General features: G+C 30.4%; 1 protein-coding gene across 1 annotated transcript; it reads right to left on the bottom strand.

The window, feature by feature from the left end:
• Positions 1-5,750: 5,750 nt before the first annotated feature.
• LOC106780025 (tricyclene synthase EBOS, chloroplastic-like) lies at positions 5,751-17,246 on the bottom strand. The gene is made up of 9 exons (XM_014668260.2): positions 16,981-17,246; positions 16,621-16,876; positions 15,446-15,824; positions 13,748-13,966; positions 13,511-13,649; positions 13,164-13,412; positions 12,737-13,051; positions 5,826-6,018; positions 5,751-5,770 (listed from the first exon to the last, which is right to left on the bottom strand). Exons 1-9 carry the CDS (start codon positions 17,203-17,205, stop codon positions 5,751-5,753), a joined length of 1,995 nt encoding a protein of 664 aa, XP_014523746.1. The 5' UTR covers positions 17,206-17,246.
• Positions 17,247-19,123: the final 1,877 nt, after the last annotated feature.

The raw sequence follows: 19,123 nt of genomic DNA on the forward strand, positions 1-19,123 counted from the left end.
AATTTAGATTCGTAGGTAAATCAATTTTTACATACGGATTTTACCTACTGATATGAAAAAATTAATTACATATGAATTTTTTCGTATAATAGCAAAAAATATTACCTACTGATTTTTCGTATAAAAAATTTGTATGTAAGTGGAAAAAAATTTATCTACTGGTTTTCTATATGTAAAATCCGTATATAAGTGTAAAAAATTTACCTACTAATTTTACATATGAATTTGAAAGAGTAATTATTAAAAATAAAACCTAAAGTTATACTCCACCTTTTACCATTCTCACAACATTGCCTCTCAAAATTTTCTCATGCTCTCTCAAACTCTCGTAGCCCAATCACTCCCTCCCTCATACCCTCAAAATCAATCTTCCACTAAAAAATCACTCACTCACCTTCCATTGGAATCCTAACCTCCATTGTATGCCTCCCTCACGTTGGCTTTTCTCTGGAACCCTAGTGATGGCAATGCTCTAGCTAGGACAAGCCAAATCTAGAAGCAACCAAGCCATGTACTCAAGATGTTGACGGTTCTGATGAGGGTTTGGGGAATGGTGGCGGTTGAAGATGGTAGGCTAATGGTTTTGGTGTGTTTAATGGTGAAGGATGAAGTGTTTAGGGTTCTCTAAGAGAGGTTGGACCAAATCTTAGAGGAAGGTGCCTAGAGGAGGCCACTTAGGTTGCTCTAGCCTAGGGTGACCTTAGAAGAGGTTGTGTGCATAAAATGGCAACATAACTTTACTATAATCAAAGGTGATTACATGATGGAGAACACCTCTATTTATAGGCTAAGGTGTCTCAAAATGGACTGAAACTTTAAGAGCCACCTTGGTTGCCTTGGAGAGCAAGGAGAAATCCTCTCAAATAGGAGGGAGACAAGTGGAAAAAATCCTCTCAAATCAGAGAGTGACATGTGGCCACTACCTATGGAAAAACTCTCCATTCCTAGAGTGACACATGACCACTAACTAGGAGGAAAACTCTCCAATGGGAAGCTTCCACATGTCTAGGACGAAATTCTTCTCCCTTGTTCTCCAAGCTTAGCAAAAATGTTGACCCCTTGGTCAACACACCCATTTTGGACATCCAAGCATAGTCAACTTTGGGCCTTGACCCTTTGTTGACTTGTTTGGTCAAAATCCTATTCTACTTAACCCAAAATACAAGGCCCAATGGAAATTCTACACTACTAGACCCATAATACAAGCCCAAATAAAATCTAGACTACTTGGCCCATAATACAAAGCCCAAATAAAATCTAGACTACTTGGCCCAAAATACAAGGCCTAAATTATTCTTATTCTACTAAATCTTCACGATGACTTAAGATGACCTAAGAGAAATAGTCTAGGTCCATCTTCCATAGATGCCTCCAACACTTCATTAATGTCTTAGGTTATGGCAAGGGGTATGCCATCACCTAGCCTTCATCCTGTGTTTCTCTTCCAAATTGGGAGACCATTAAAAATGTTGATAAAAATGGCTCTTAATACGATCAAGAGGGAAAGAAATAAGAAAGTGATACTTCATATAAGTAAACCTTAAACGTCAATTAGACATTGGAAAACGTGACTTTCGATGTCAATTAACATTGAGAAATGACCCTTCAAACGTTATATGTTTTTGTACGAATCATTTCAACCTCCTCAAAAAAGACCTTTAGTCTACCTAATAAGCAACTAGAAGTCGAGAAAGGTGACTTTTGAAATCAATTAATGTTAGGAAATGACCCTTCAAACATTATATGTTTTTGCATGAATCATTTTAACCTCCTCAGAAAAAGACCTTTGGTTTGCCCATTGAGCAACTAGACATCAGAAAAGGTGATTTTCAACGTCATTTGTCCTTCGAATTGTGTGAAAACATTGAAACTTTTTGTGGATAATTGTAAGAATTTACTACCATAAAACATTGGAAGCCCTAGATTTCAACGTCAAATTCATATAAGACGTCCACTCTTTTCGATGTCATGTGACCTATAAAAATTTGTAAAAGCATTAGGCACACTATTTCTTCGCGCTTTCATACTGCATGAATCTATGTATTCATAGACGAGTGTGAGGAAGAAAAAATGTTAGTTTTTCGCACTTAACTCTAGCGAAAGTGTTTCCCTTTATTTTGTTGGTGTATTTTAGTTTCGATCGATTGTTTTCATTTTATTGTTTTGTATTGACATGTTTATGCGAGTTAAATCCATCCCCTTAAGTAAACCAACTGGTTCGTTCACGAAGCCAAGGAAGAACATAGGTAAGTTTTATGTTATTTACCATAAATATATGTTTTTTCAAGTCATGGTTGCGATTTTGTTTGTGTTTCTGTATTCATTTGGTGCTTTTTTTTTTCTCCGTGAAGGTCCATCGCGAACAAATACACTGCCCATTGTTGCCAATGACTCCCTTCTATCAAGGTTAGTTTGTTGGTTTTGAATGACATTGCAATGTAGTCATATATTATTTCATACGTGATTTTTAGATTCGTTATTTTACTTTGTGTGTTTTTTATTGTATTTGTCTTTGATATTTTTATGTTTATTTTATGTTAGATTAATTTTTTGATGTGATGTTTTACATTTTTATTTTTTATAAACTTTTTAAAAGTAGTATGGATTGAAGCTAGATGAATGAATGTCATTTTAGTCAAGAGTATTAAAAAGGTGTTTTCGAGTTCTTACAATATGTTCAAGAACACACAAACCTAGTGAGCAAGACATTTTTTTTTTCCTTATGTTAGTTAACTTAATAAAACATTTTAAGACTTGGATAACATCCGTGATCATCTATTAGTTTGTGGAATAACAAGGAATTATACAATTTGGACTTGGCATGGAGAAGTACTACACCATCATACAACGTCAATAGTGCCACGTCATTTACAAAATTTATGTCAACACCACACGTCAAGGTATTTTTAATGTTGTCAGAGCGGTGCAGCGAAATGGTTAACGTGTTCAACAAACCAATAAGGGGTGAATTGGTTTCTTATCGCAAATTGTTCTTTTAATAATTTTTTCACTTAAAAATAAATTCCTTAAAACAATTTAAACAAATTAAAGGAGTAAGGAAGAGAGAAAATTACACAGGTAATTTTTATACTGGTTCGGATCACAAAGATCCTACATCTAGTTGTTAATCTCAACCGAGAATTAACGCTTCACTAGCACAAACCAACAAATTGTTACAATTGTAAAGAAAATAAAACAAACCTCTCTTGTTACCGCAAGAGGTGAAACTCACTTCCCCTGTGACCCACAAGGGATGAACACCTCCTCTGAATATTTACAAAGTATGAACACCTCCTCCTAATGTTTCACGAAGGATGATAAGCTTTTAACTCAACAACAACAGCACTCAATCACACTCCATGTGAAAGTTCTCACTCTATGCCAACAACAACACGCAATCACACTACCTGTGAAAGTTCTGGCTCTATGTCAACACGCTAAGTTCTCAAAGTCATAACACAAGGGTTCATCAAACCCCAGAACATTTATCACCACACATTGCATATAAGAATTTAGAAAAATACACTTTGAATGTTTCGTATTTTAGAATGAGAGTCCCAATATAATTTTAGGATCCCTCCAAACATCTATTGTCAACTAATTAATTGTGATAATCAATTATCCACTTATGGTATTTGATTACGCATTTAATGAATTCACAACGATAAAAAACTTGCTTAAAAAATCTCATAATTGCTCATAATAATCAATTATAGCAAGTCATAATTAATTACAGATAATATATTATTATAATTTGATAATCAATTATCTTGAGTATAAAATGAGGTTTTCTGATTTAAAAACTAATTTTAATTCAATCTAAGGCAAACAATACATAAAATCAAAGATAAACCACACCCTATACATGAATCTACTAAATTAAAAAAGCTTTAATATAAAAATAAGTCTTCATGAAGATCTTCTTACAATAAGAGTACTTGAGACTTGACTTTGAGACATCATCAAAATTTCTTCTCTTTAGCTTTATGCTAACAATCTCCCCTTTTTTTATGATAAAAAATATTTTGATTAAAAGCTTTTTATAACATTTATTGATCTGTAACTCATACATAACTTAAAGAACACGGATTAGTAAACAAGAGATAAACACATTTCTCCCCATTTTTTATCATTATTAAAAAGGTGTTACGCGGGATTAAATGATTTCTCCCCTTAATATAAAACTCTCCTAAATACAAGCCAAAAAAAATAGGCAAAATAAATAACTAATAGTTATCATAATTTTTATTAAAGGGAAACAAGAGGCATAATTCAAAACATAGTAAATACAATAAATTCATAAGTCATAATAAATAAATAAAAAGTATAAAGGAGTATTTCTCCTTATTGAGTAACTTAAAAAAAAATTAAACTACCCATAAATTTGATACCTTAAGGAATAAAGAGAAGTAGTTTAAAAAAAAATTATCAATTTTTTTTTTTCATTTTAAAAACTCCCGCTTAATTTGACAACCATATTTTACTAAGTTTTGGTGCACATCCAAAAGCTTCTTCCTTAATTGTGAAATAACTTGCAAAAAATAATATTTTGGTACCCAAAAATACCTATTTGGGTCCTTTGGGATAGTTAGACAAATATTTAAATTATTTTATAACCCAAGTAAACACTCCACATGGAACATCATAATGTTTTATTTTACATTTATTTGATCTATGACCCTTTTTCACGCAATAAAAACAAGTAACAATAGTTGGGTTCCTATAAGTAGTTCCTTATTCTACCCAAACTCTATGGGTTCTTCTATATTTATTTTTATTTTTATTTTTATAATTATAATCATAATAATAATTTTGATTATAATGAGGAACATAATTGATTTTATTTTTATAATTATAATTATGATAATTATAATTATATTTAGGAAAATTTTTAATTTTATTACCATAACTATAATCTTAGTAATTATAATTATTTTTAGGAATATGTTTAACAACCTTTTTAATTTTTGAATTATTACTACTTTCAGCGGTGGTTGTTTTATCAAGAGGCTTCTTTCTATTTAAACAAGAAACACATTCTTCAATTTTGATATATTTACCTTTTTCATAATATAAAATTTTATTTTTCAAATCCTTATTTTCTTCAAGAATTTTTTCATGAGTCTATTCTTTAAATTCCTTCTTTAATTTTCTATGAGCATTATTTAATTTCTCTGATTCACATAATAATTCTTTATACATATCAAGTAATTCACTGTCATTATAATTTGAATTTTCAGAATTACTAGAGATACTTACTTGATTTTCAAAGATATTATCATTAGCTATTAAACATATGTTGGCTTGTTCATCAGAGTCGCTTGAGCTTGTTGTTGATTCATTATCTTCTTCCCAAGCAATATATGCCTTCTTTTTTTTGAAGAGTTTCTTTTGGTCTATTTCTTCACCCTTATTTAGGTTTGGATAATCTGCCTTCATGTATCCTTTTTCTCTGCAACCATAACAATGATAATTTGATGATGATTCCTTGTTTTTCTTCTTCCCATTTTTAAATCTTTTTTTGTCCTTAAACTTCATGAAGAGATCCATATTTTCTTCATCTTCTTCGAAGTCTTCTTCTTCATTAAGATGTTTACTTTTATCAATCTCAGATTTGAACGCCAGATTCTTTTTATTTCCTTTCTCTTCATCCCCATTCAATCTCCCGAGATCCAGTTCATGTTCTCTTAACTTACCAAACAATGCAGCCATTGACATGATGTTGAGGTTTTGTGACTCACTGATGGCAGTCACCTTTGGTTGCTAAGTCCTGTCCAAAGATTTAAAAATTTCTATATTTAATTCATCATTATCAAAGGACTTACCTAACCCAATGAGATGATTCACTATATGCGTGAAGCGCTTCTGAACATCTACAATAGTTTCTCCTTGCTTCATGCGAAACATCTCATACTCTTGGATTAGAGTATTTCTTTTGGCTCTCCTAACATCATCAGTTCCTTCATGGGTGACTCTCAGCTCTCTCCCCATTCTTGAGTAGTCTTGCAGGTTGAGATCCTGTAAAATTCATCAATAGTTAAAGCAAATGATATTATGTTACGAGCCCTTACATCTTGTTGGGGTCTTCTTCTATCATCATCATTCCATTGTTCTCACGGTTTTGATTCCTGCAAATTGTTAATAAACACAATAGGAAGGAAAGGACCCTTTGTGATAGTTTCCCAAATCTCAATATCAATAGATTCCATGAAAATTTGCATTCTCACTTTCCAAAAAGCATAGTTTTCTCCAGTAAACAATGAAGGTCTATTGATAGAGGCACCCTCAACAAAGGTTTTATGTTGCCACGTCATTTTGAATTACTATTAAAGCAAGCTCTAATGTCAATTATCAAAGTGGTGCAGCAGAATGTTTAACGCATTCTACAAACCAAGAGGGGGTGAATTAGTTTCTTATCATAAATCGTTCTTTTAATAATTTTCTCACGTAAAAATAAATTCCTTAAAACAATTTAAACAAATTAAAAGAGTAAGGAAGAGAGAAAATTACACAAGTAATTTTTATACTGGTTCAGATCATAGAGATCCTACATCCAGTTGTTAATCCAAACCGAGAAATAACGCTTCACTAGCACAAACCAACAAACTGTTACAATCGCAAAGAAAGTAAAAAAATTTAATGTTAGAACACCTCTTGTTACCTCAAGAGATGGAACTCACTTCCCTTATGACCCACAAGGGATGAACACCTCTTCTGAATCTTCACAAAGGATGAACGCCTCCTCTGAATGCTTCACGAAGGATGATAGGCTTTCAACTTAGCAACATCAACAACATTCAATCACACTTCCATTGAAAGTTATCGCTCTATGCCAACAACAACAACACTCAATCACACTACCTGTGAAAGTTCTCGCTCTATGCCAACACGCCAAGTTCTCAAAGCCATAACACAAGAGTTCAACAAACCCCAGAACACTTATCACTGCACACTACCGATAAGAATTTAGAAAAATACACTTTGTATGTCTCGTATTTTAAAATGAGAGTACCAATATAATTTATAGGGATCTCACTCAAGGATATCTCCAAAAATCGATTGTAAACTAATTAATTGTGATAATCAATTATCCACTTATGGTAATTGATTATGCATTTAATGAATGCACAATGGTAAAAAATTTGTTTAAAAATTCTCATAGTTGCTCGTGATAATCAATTATGGCAAATCATAATTAATTACTGATAATCGATTATTATAATTTGATAATCGATTATCTTGAGTATAAAATAAGGTTTTCTGATTTAAAAATTAATTTTAATGCAACCTAAGACAAGCAATACATAGAATCAAAGATAAAACAACATTCTATACATCAATCTACTAAATTAAAAAAGCTTTAATATAAAAACAAGTCTTCATGAAGATCTTCCTACAATAAGAGTACTTGAGACATCCTCAAAATTTCTTCTTTTTAACTTTATGCTAACAAACATCGTTTAATCAATTCAACAGTAGAAGTCCAATTGCATCAATTTTTCACAAATAAAGACCAATTAGAAATGAAAATAAGCGAGAGACAAATTTGAAACTTCGAACCAAAAATAGAGACCTCGAGTATGATTTAATCCTCGTTAATATAAAGTCTCATGCTATATATATATATATATATATATATATATATATATATATATATATATATATATATATATATATATATACTTCAGCGAGATAGTAAGATATACATACTACCAACTAATAATTAAGTCAAATCATGTTACGTGTCCCCATTTTTTTAGAAAAATATAAAATCGGTCACATTTTTTTTATGCCTCTCAAAATGGTTTTTATTTTAGGAGATTTGATGCAACCATGTCCTTTCCCTTAGTATTGTACTAATAATGTTAAAGAGGTAACACATGTAAGAGTTTATGGTTATTTTAATTTTTTTTAATTGTCACTTTTTCTTAGTTTCAATTTGATTCTGTATTTTTATTTTGTTCAAATTTAGTCATAATTATTTTTTAAAATGAAGAATTTTGTTTCTCTTCAAATTAGAATCAAATTTAATTTTTACATGAATATTATACAAATATTTTTATTAAAATTAATATTTTTATCAAATATTTTTAACAAGATTAAGTTTATTTATATTTATATTTTACATTGAAATTTATATAAAATTTATGTAAAATATAAATTAAAATATAAATTTTAATTTATATAAATTCAATGTAAAATATAAACTAAAATAAATTTAATCTTATTAAAAATATTTAATAAAAGGTTAAAACCACTTAGGCGTCCCTGTTTTCGTAACGTCTTCCTATTTTGGTCCCGTTCTTATAAAACTTCCCAATTGGGTCCTCAAAAGTGCTAATTTAAAGCAATTCAGTCCCTACCGTTAAAAATCGTTAACGGCTGTTTAAATATTAATGACGTGGCATTATAAATTAATTTTATATTAATAATTATTAATAAATATTTGTGTGATCAGGATTTTAGAAGGGTAAATTTGGAATAGAAAATAATTTCTTCTGCAAAATCCAAACATAGCTCTCACTTCATCTTCTTCCTCCGCAAAACCCAAAGTTCATCTTCTTCTTCAAACCAACCCCAAAACAGAAATTTGCATATCTCAGAATTTCGATCTTTTTCCTCAGACCGAACAAAAATAACCAAATCCTTTATAAATCCCTAATTTCAATCTTTTTCCCCAATTCAATTTGTCGAGCCCGCCACCGTCACAGTAGAGCCAGTCGCCAATGCTGCCAAGAGCCGATGGAGCTTCATAGGGTCAGTGGCGCTTCTCCCTCTGCTTCTTTTGTTCTGATAATTGTAGTCATCTCCCTGTATTGGGTTTTGTCTTCTGTATGTATCTACTGTGTGATGAATGGGAAGAGAGGATTTGATGCTTCGAATCCAAGAATTTCGATGGATTGGTGTGTGATGATGGGGAAGCCTAGTGGAGATTAAGGGGCTGATTTGGTCTTCTCAGTTTTGATTTGAATCTATTCAGAGTTTTGGGATTTTTCTGAGGTCACAGAAGAAATGCTTGGTTGATCTTTTTGAGTCGCATCATGCAACTCTCCAGTTTCATCACTGGATCTGCCAAAGCTCTGTGCTGATTCATCCTGGATAGCATAAGACCTCTGCAGAATGTTAAAGAAATGATTAAATTGATTTTTCTACGATTTTTTAGAATAAAATAAATTAAATTGCTTTACGATTTTTGCAGAACGAAATTCAGAAGTCTCGTTATCACTATTTTATTGGACAAAATTCATAAAATCGCTTGACCCCTCATTTGTCCTTCCTGAAATTGAAAATTGGCTATCAATTTCAGTCTCACAGACATGCACTACAAGACTTTCATGGATATGTACTAAAGGTTAGTTGAGTCAGCATTCAATCATGTAAAACCCTGAACCGGTAGTAAATAATGCATCAACTTCTGTTGGGGCTTCCACTATTGAGGAAGATGAAGTTGACTATGACTTTCTGAAACGGAGGGTCACTAGTCAGTAATCATTTTACAACTGCTGAAAAACGGAGGGTCACTAGTCAGTAACCATTTAATGTTTGGTAGTAGTGTTGGGTGATGTTATTTGGGAAGAAGATGAATTCAGGTTCTGGGGAGGAGGAAGAAGAAAGTTTCCACTTTGCCCTTCTATAAAATCTATATTCATTAATAGTTTTTAATATAAAATTTATTTATAATGCCACGTCATCAAATTTAAACGACCGTTAACAATTTTTAACGGTAGGGGTTGGATTGTTTCAAATTAACACTTTTGAGGACCTAATTGGAAGTTTTATAAGAACGAGACCAAAATGGGAAGACCTTACGAAAACAGGAACTCCTAAGTGGTTTTAACCTTAATAAAAATATCAATTTTATTTAAAGTATTTGGCTAACAATTATATAAAAATTAAATTTGATTTTAATTTAAAGAACAATGAAATTATTTAATCTTAAATAAAATTAAGACTATAAAATAAAGATAAAAAATAAAATTGAGATTAAGATAATGACATATGGTATGACAGTGACATGTGGTAGTTACCACTTCACATTGTTACATGACATGTGACAAATTTTTATTTATTTTAAAAAAAACACATAAACTCATATTATATTTGACATCTCTTAACGTTGACAGTAAAATATTAATGAAAATTATTCAATTGCGTCAAATATTTTAAAACAAGAACCAAATTAAGAAAAAAAAATATCAGTTTGATATTTCTCTAAAAAATAGAAACGAATGACATTATTTAACTTAATAACTATTTCTGAAATTTATATATTTTTATTTAAATTTATAAAATTAAAATAATTTTATAAGGACTTTTTTTAAATTTTATATTTTAATGAAATTCTTTTAATTTATTTTTTGAAAAGACGCTTGCATTAATGCTTTATTAACTAATTTATCTTTTTTAAAATATTTTCTTATCTGAATTTATAATTTAAAGATTTGTTTTAAATAATTTTGTTTAAAATTAATAAAATATAAGTATTTTCGATATCCATAAATATCACAAATACAAAAAAAAAAGCAAATATTTTTTTTTAAATATTCAACGGACCACATATAGTAAGTAATGGAATGGATAATAGAACAATTTTTGTTTTTGTCTTTTTTATAGAATTGGTACCTAAGTATTATCCCTTGTGATCCTGCTACTAGGAATAGGTATAGGGATTTGATGTGTTGATATCATGTTTGTTATTTAGAAGAAAATATTAATATATGTAGGACCAACTTAAAATTTTTGTTTTAGATTATTTAAATAAAAGGGTTTAAAAAAAATTAGTATTAATATCAATTTATCATAAATTATTATTAATTTTACAATAATTTATTTTATTAGTAAAAATTTTCATTCTTAAATTTGTTTGAAAATTTCTAAATTTATAATATATTTTAATATAATTTGTCTTATTAGTAAATATAAAAACTTTATTTTTAAATTTATTTTAAGTCTCTTTGGAGTTTGCAGTTATCCCTTTATGTATGTATGAACCCAATCACCTAGCATAAAACTTTTAACTTTTTTAGAATACTTTTTAGAAAATTACAATATATTATATGGTTAGTCAATTTAAAGATTCACTCTAGAAAGTTACAGGTGAATAAGGAAGGACAAAAGAACGTGGTATGAACAGTTCGAGAGCACGAGAAATGGAAAGGTAAACATCCGATGCAACCTTTTCCGCTTATAGTTCCAATCAATGTCTTCATTCTTTAATATTCATTAATATATCGTCCATCTAATATATATATATATATATATATATATATATATATATATATATATATATATATATATATATATGCAAATACTTTAGTAACTGATAGTCGAAAATTGTTAAAAGTCTGACTGTTTGAACTAAAATTAACAAAAAAATATTAACGATTATTAAAAATTTGTTGATAAAGCTTTATATATAAATTTTATCAATGAAATTTATTGATTGATTTTTGTCACTAAACATCACAATCTAATTTTTCTTTCTTCTTTCTTATAATTCAACGATAAATAATGGTAGTGAAAGTGAGATCAAACACAATTTTCTTCACCTGTTCTAATCAAATTTTCTCCTCTCACCAAACACCATTAAATATTTAGAATCCCATTCCTTCATCATTCCTCATCCCCATTCCAATTCTATTTTCATTGCATCATCATTTTCAACCTATTTTTTACCATACCATCCAAATACATAAACAGATTCAACTTTTCTAGAAGTCACTTACTAACTTCTGTGTTTGTTTGAAAAGAAAAGGGAACACATGCCAACAATGTTGATGATTTTAATTGGTGCGATAGCAAGCAACAACGTCACGTTTTGGGATCGTTGAAAGAAAACCTTAAGTTCTATGTTTGGCTATCCTACGAGGTGTTGGTAACACCTTCGATAGTATTTGGTGTTGTCGGCGACAACCTTCTGTGGAGTGAAACTTGTAGCAAGGATGAAACAATAGATGAAATAATTCTTTGGTAGTGACTCACGTGAATGTGAATGGAGAGGCTGTTCCTAATATAGACAAAATCATAAGAGGAAGAAATCCTTAATCTCTTTATAAGGTATTGGGTTGGATAATACTATGAAAATGAATTAAAACCTATGGATTCCAGTCAAATTGAGTTTGAAAAAAATGAAATTGTTTTATATGGATCAATTTTTAATCCGGTTCACTTAGAACCCTATTTATCTAAGTTAAATTCATCTCCAACCCACCTAATTTAATTTAATTATTTATTATTTTGTATTTCAATATTATTAGTTAACATTTTTTTTATTATATTCTAAATGAGAATAGAAAAAAAAGAATTTTAAAGAGAAAAAAATATTATAAATTTATCCATTCAAGATTCTAATCATATAAATAAATAAGTGATACAAAATTTATCAATACTATAAACTTATTTATTTGCTTTTTAAATTTGCTTTTGGATTATAGTTGAATTGTATGTTAATTTTTTTTATTTTGAATTGTCTTTAGAGTTTAATATTATTTTAAAGTCAAATTATTTAAATTTGAATTACAAAATATTGAATTTTTTTTGGATTAAAAAAAGACTTTTTATTATATGAACTAGTAAGTTAATACACCAACCCGTGATGGACTTGACCGGATTTAACTCTTTGTCTTTCTTTATGTGAACTAGTAACTTGAAAATACTAAATGATACAAAGATAACAAACCCTTTATATACAAACTAATTTATATTTCTTTTGCAAGAATTAATATTAATAAACAACCTGTTGTAATGCCTCCGTCTCGTAAAGTGCAATGGGTTCAATTATCAAAGATTGTATACGATTCTTGGTAGTGCTATCTGGGGCTCCATGTCCATCTCCATACTGATATGTGCACTCAGAAATTCTTCCAAGGTTCATGGCTGTTTCTATGAAAGCTTTAGGGAAAGGAGACTCTGACATTCTATCTTTGTTCATCTTCTTCCACGTTTCGTTAAGCAAAGTATGGATATGCATGTGAGCACCCTCTTCACTAGCACCACTTTCTCTCATGTAACATACAACGGAGCTTGCTGCTTCACCTCTCTCTAACTCTGCCTGCAAAATTACAACACAAGACCAATTACTTTTATGTTTTAGATTGTTGTTTTAATGATGTAAAAATGTCACTAAAAAAAAAAAACATGGTCATGTATGGAATCCAATTTACCTTTGATGTACCCAGATCATTGCAAAGTCGAAAAATAAGCGATGGTTTCTGTAACAGGGAGTGGTAATTGTGCAAGGATTGAAGTGCCTCTTTTGTAATGCTTTGGTTTAGTAAGAAATAAGCATGGGTGAGAATAACCACCCCGGAGACTGAGACCCATGCATTGTTGAGGTAATCCTCGAATTTTGGCAAGTGTNTGTCGCGACTCCATTTGGCTTCTTGTAGGAATGCTTTCAACATATCAGACCACTGTGTAATTTAATTGAAAAACAAAACTAATCTCAATAATGCACTAACATGTATACATAATGTAAGAAATAATAGCTATAATTTATGAATTAACGCACTGCTTTGGTGAGGTAGGGTAAAATATCTTGTCCATGTTCCTTAAGGGCATCATAGGCAAATTCGTTGACAGTGTTGTACAGTGCCAGAAAACATATCTTCATGTAATCAGGGAGAACTTGAACTGCTTTAACATCCCAACTGAAACAATAAAATAACATTTTGTAATTAGTGCACTGATTAATAATTTCAGCAGTTTATTACATGCTCGTGATTGAAGTGTTTTTTACGTAAGTTACCTTTCCACAGCTGCAGTGAAAAGTTCTAATTCGTCTAAGGTGCCATAGACATCATAAACGTCATCGATTGTAGTTATTAAGGAAGTAACTTTTGTTAAGCCTTTGCGGAGATCACTGAACTGAGGCTCGAAGACCATTCCAACAGTCCAAAAGAAGCATTCCATAAGTCTGTCTCGGCTGAAGCTTAACTTTGAGGCCAGTCCCATTCCCCTCCACCACCTTCATCACAATGTGATAAATAAAAATAAGATATCTCCGAAGATGTAATAGAAAAGGAACATCATAAAACAGTAACCTTCTATTTTTTTTGAAGGAAATAATTGCCTAGTTAACGGAAAATATAATTTCCTTTTTCATTCTGTTTAATTAAATTTAAGTTGTGATGAAGTTTTGTTTCGGTTTATAGGATGAAGGTCAAATCTTCTTCTTGATACGGTCTTCAAACTCTAAACATAGATTAAGGTTTTTTCTTCGTTTCATACTAACTACCGTTCGGTCAAATTAGAGAGTTATGAGTTATATGCATAAGACACTTTTATCTCAAAGTCAGTAAAAATTTGACAATATTAACAATAAATGTGTAATGAATGTAACTAACCTACCACAATACCTCCTTAAACCTGTATTTATAGATTTGGAAATAAATTTTAGATTAACACTTACCTAATTACAGCTTAACTAATAATGATCTTGCTTAAACTTAAAATAATTATCCTTAGCCTTAACTCTGGTTTAATTCGACTGCTCGGTTACCCGATCGGTTTCTTTAGATTTTACTGGTTGATAGAATTGTCCATTCTTAAACTTACCGGACTGTCATACTATACACATTGGCACTAAGATGTTTCGACTTATGAGGTTGAGGTCAAATTTTCTCTTTGTTACGGTTTCCAAACTCTAAACACAGATCAAGATCTTTCGTTCGCTTTACACTAGTTACTGTTTGGTCAAATTGGGAAGTTAGTTGTAGAAATTATGTCAAAACCAAAAAAAAAAAAATCTGACAATGTTAACAATAAATACATAATGAATGTAATAATATATCACAATACCTCAAACACGTATCTATAGATATCGGAATGAACTTTAGCCTAATTACGACTTAAGTGGTAATGGTCTTGTTTAAACTTAACATAATCATTCTTTAGGTTAACTCCAGTTTAAACTGACCACTCGGTTACTTGATCAGTTGCTTCTGGACCGACAGAGAACTGGTGCTGAGCAAATGTTACTATACAAGTTTCATTTTTCTTTCTCCCCAGTTTTCTGCACACGTCTCTTTCCTCGAGATAATAAATGAACATTTCATTTAATAGCTTTCCCCACCACTTTCCTTCTCTTTGTCCTTTTCTATTTTCTTATATAATTAAAACAGTGAAAGTATACGTAGATGATTGAAATATTTAAGCGGGGAATCACATAATCTTGACTTTTTTGAAGACATGTATAGCTTTTTGAAGACATAATATTGACATTTACGGTTGCAGCAAGCATTCTTTTAGTTAATGGAAAAAGAGTTACTGATTTACGTATTTACGTGGAGAGACAAAATTTAGACACAACACTGCTAGTTCAGTTAATCTTGTGTTAAAATTATAGGACTAAAATTAGTATTTTATCTCAGTCTGATGTTGCATCCAATTTTTATCCTTTGATATTTAAATACTGATCAAGTACGTTTTTCCAACACAGGCTCACCTTGACATTTGTTGGAGATCATTTTGCATTGTTGACTGCACAATATTGAAATCAAGCTTTGCTGCTTCAAGCAGAAATCGGTTTGAGTCTGTTCTTTTAGCATAAGATTCAATAGACCACCTTGCTTCCAGCCTTTGAATTCTGTGATGGAGTGGAAGCTCCAATGCATGATTGACTTGTTCCAAAAGCATGTTACTGCTTTTACCTTTGTTGAGGGCAACCCTAAGATGGAAGCTAGAGAACACCATGGCCTCATCCAAAATCTTCTCTCCTTCGTATCCAAGAAACGATGCCTCGTACAGACTCAGCATTCCTTTCACATCACTCACAAGGTTTTCCTTGAAATTGCCATTCTCCTCCTTAAACCTCTCAAATATATCTGCATGATCAAAGAAGCACACACGTGAAGCTAGTACCTAGACAGGCCACCATCTAAACTGTAGAAGTCACGCAGGTTACTATATATCAATTATACAAATAAAAAAATTTAAAATACAGCAATAAAAACATATAATTTAAAATGTTCGTTATTCGGTATGAAAGCATTAACTGGTGGTCCAACTCCACGTGACAATATAGCAGATTTTAAATACATATATTTATGATGTTAAGGCGGTGTTCATGAACAGCTCAGTACCTCGTTTTTGTTATGTTGTGCGTGTGTATTGTGTTTCGCTTTTTGTCTGATACGATGACAATATTTGTTAAAGTAAGATGATAAAGTTTTATTTTTTTTTTATCTCCACACTTTTTTCACACTTTTCTTCCCTAAAATAGCAGTTGAACATTTCATTTAATTAACCTCACCACTTTCTTTTTTCCTTTTCTATTTTTTATCAAATAATTAAAACATAATGAAAGTATTTATAGATCTTCTTTCTTTATTAGGAATCAATGCAAAACATAAATAATGCTTAACTGGTAATAAGAAAACGTTAAAGTTCAAAATTTTATGTTAAAAAGAATTGATTAAAAGATAAATGCACTCTCGTTACACATGAAGAATACAAATACAGTATTACAGTTTCTCTATGAAAGAATGTTTATTTGTTAGGTTTAATGGTAGTTTTCAGATATTTTACAAACTAAATAATATTATAAATAGTTATTTAGAAAAAATAAATAAATCTTATTTTGCTTATAATTAAGAAAATGTTATATAATGCTAGTCATACCTGCTGAGACATCATGGCCATATTCTCTGAGAAGCCTAAAGCACAAAGCAGTTTGATGTAAACTTGTGTTGGCGAATGCAGAAGAGTGAAAGCGAAGAAGGGCTTCATCTATGTCCTTGTCATAATGGTAACTCAGACCCAAGCGTTTCACATCGTTAATGAGTTCAAGTTTTAGCCATATGTCTGAACTTTCATCCTTTATCATTCTCCTCACTTCCTCCTTCAACATCTTCGCCCTGTCCTCGTATCTTATATCCTGAAAACGTTATACAAAGAACAAATCACGTATACGTTTGAAAAGAAATGTTTACAATATATAGGGACAGTGTATATGATAATTAAGATGCTTGAATTAATTACAGCGTAGGCATGCTTCAAGGACTGCAGAAAGTCGTAAGTCCAGAGGTTGGGTTGGTAGTTTGCAGATTTTCTTTCAGAATCGTTAACGTTTGCTGTGGTTGCGATGTAGCGAGGGAAGATCATCCTACGTTGGAGAAGAATAGGAGCTACTGCTTTCAGAGGTTTGGAAAAAGTGAGATGTTGAATAAAAGAGGAATTGAGCAAAGTTGGGTTCACCAGAGTCATTTTGTTCAAGGCTCGCTTATGTCTGCAACTGCGAATGTTTAACTTTGGTGGTCTCATACACACACACACACACATATATATATATATATATATATATATATATATATATATATATATATATATATAATGTGGTCCCAAACTTTTAAAATTGTATATATACATACATACGAGAATTAAATTATTGTCTTTTAACTTTTGTATGAATTACTTTCTTTATTATAAGGTTTAATCATACACTTGTATTTTTTATACTTTTTTTTCAAATAGGTCTTTTATTTATTTATTTATTTTTGTTTTATTTAGATTATTATTTTTTAAAAATACTGAAGTAATTAGGTCAGGTTAGTTTTATATTATTAGAGAAGATATCACGTATCAATTCATAGTTTTATTTTTATTTTTTAAATATATTTTTAATTATTTTTATTTTTTAAGTTTTTTATAAAAATGAAAAAATTGTCATGTGACGTACTAACATTGTATCATATGGTAATATGTGACATTATCAATTTCATATGTCATTGTATTAATCTCAATTTAATCGTAATATTTTTATTTTGTTTCAATTTAGTTTTTTTTTTAAATTAAACGAATTTATATTTTTCTAAATTCAAACAAAATTTAATTTATATATAAATTTTATAAAAATATTTTTATTAAATATTTTAATAGGATTAAGTTTTTTTATATTTATATGGAATTAATTATATAAATGTTAATTATGTTTTTTAAATATACCTATAAGAGATAAAAAAAAATTCTGAACAAATTAATGAGATGAAATTTATTTTTTTAAATAAACAATTAGAGAAAATTTCATGAAGATCCTAATTAATGTAAAAGATAACGGAAGAAGAAATTACCTTTAATTATGGTTTCACATATATTTTCTCCAATTTTTTATTTTTATAAAAATGAATTTTCATGTCAATAATTTGTTTATTAAGTGTATGGTACTATAACTAGGTCGAACGGTTAGCATTGAAAACTAATCGATCTATAACAATGCTGGTCAACACCAAGTTAAATCTTTATAACATTTAGAAACAGTGTCAAATTAGCTCATAAATACTATGGACCTTATGTTGTAACCGATAAGATTGGAGCAAGCTTATAAGATCACTCGTTCATGATGTTTTTCACATGTGACAACTGAAGAAGTTTGTAGGAGAAGCTAGCACATCAGTCCACTGCCCAATGAATGATGAAGAATCTAGAGTTAAGAAGTCAGAGGCGATCATGAAAAGGAGACAGTCAAAAGAGGACAGTGTTCATAGTGCATAGTATGCCACGGCTCGTAGTGTCATAGGTTTTAGGACTTTCCAGGAAGCACGACCATTGGTTTCCCCTTCTTCTGATTCCCAACATTCTTCAGGGCCTCCACTCCAAATAATAATGTACGTTATGAAGTTATGCATTCATGGAAATGTTATTTCTCTCTGAAATTCTACATATTGACATAGCCTAATTATCTGATAAATATCAAGCTCATGCTTGTTCATTGTTTATTACTTCTTCTATGGTCAGATTAAAATTGAAATAAATATTTGTTAGTGTAATTATAGGTCTTGTTGGATCTATATGTTTTTAACTTACTGAGTGTACCTTTTTCTTATTTTAAAAGACCAGAAGCACAACATGTGTTCAGCGGGAGATGACAACATCATCATCAACCCGCAATTTGATGATGGTTTGAATAACTGGTCTGGAAGAGGCTGCAAGAACGTGTTGCTACAACATCATCAACACATGATGGTGTATCAAACGGTCTTATAAGATATTTGTTTAGATTTAAGTAGTAGATATGGATTACACATTGAACTATGTAGTTTTGAAGTAGTACATATGCAGTTTATGGTTTCTTCCCTTTTGTTTAAGTACTTATTGTTGAAACAGAAAATACTGATAAATTCTTGAT

This window comes from Vigna radiata, unplaced genomic scaffold (genome assembly GCF_000741045.1).
Source record: "Vigna radiata var. radiata cultivar VC1973A unplaced genomic scaffold, Vradiata_ver6 scaffold_385, whole genome shotgun sequence".
In the NCBI taxonomy this organism is placed as follows: Eukaryota; Viridiplantae; Streptophyta; class Magnoliopsida; order Fabales; family Fabaceae; genus Vigna; species Vigna radiata.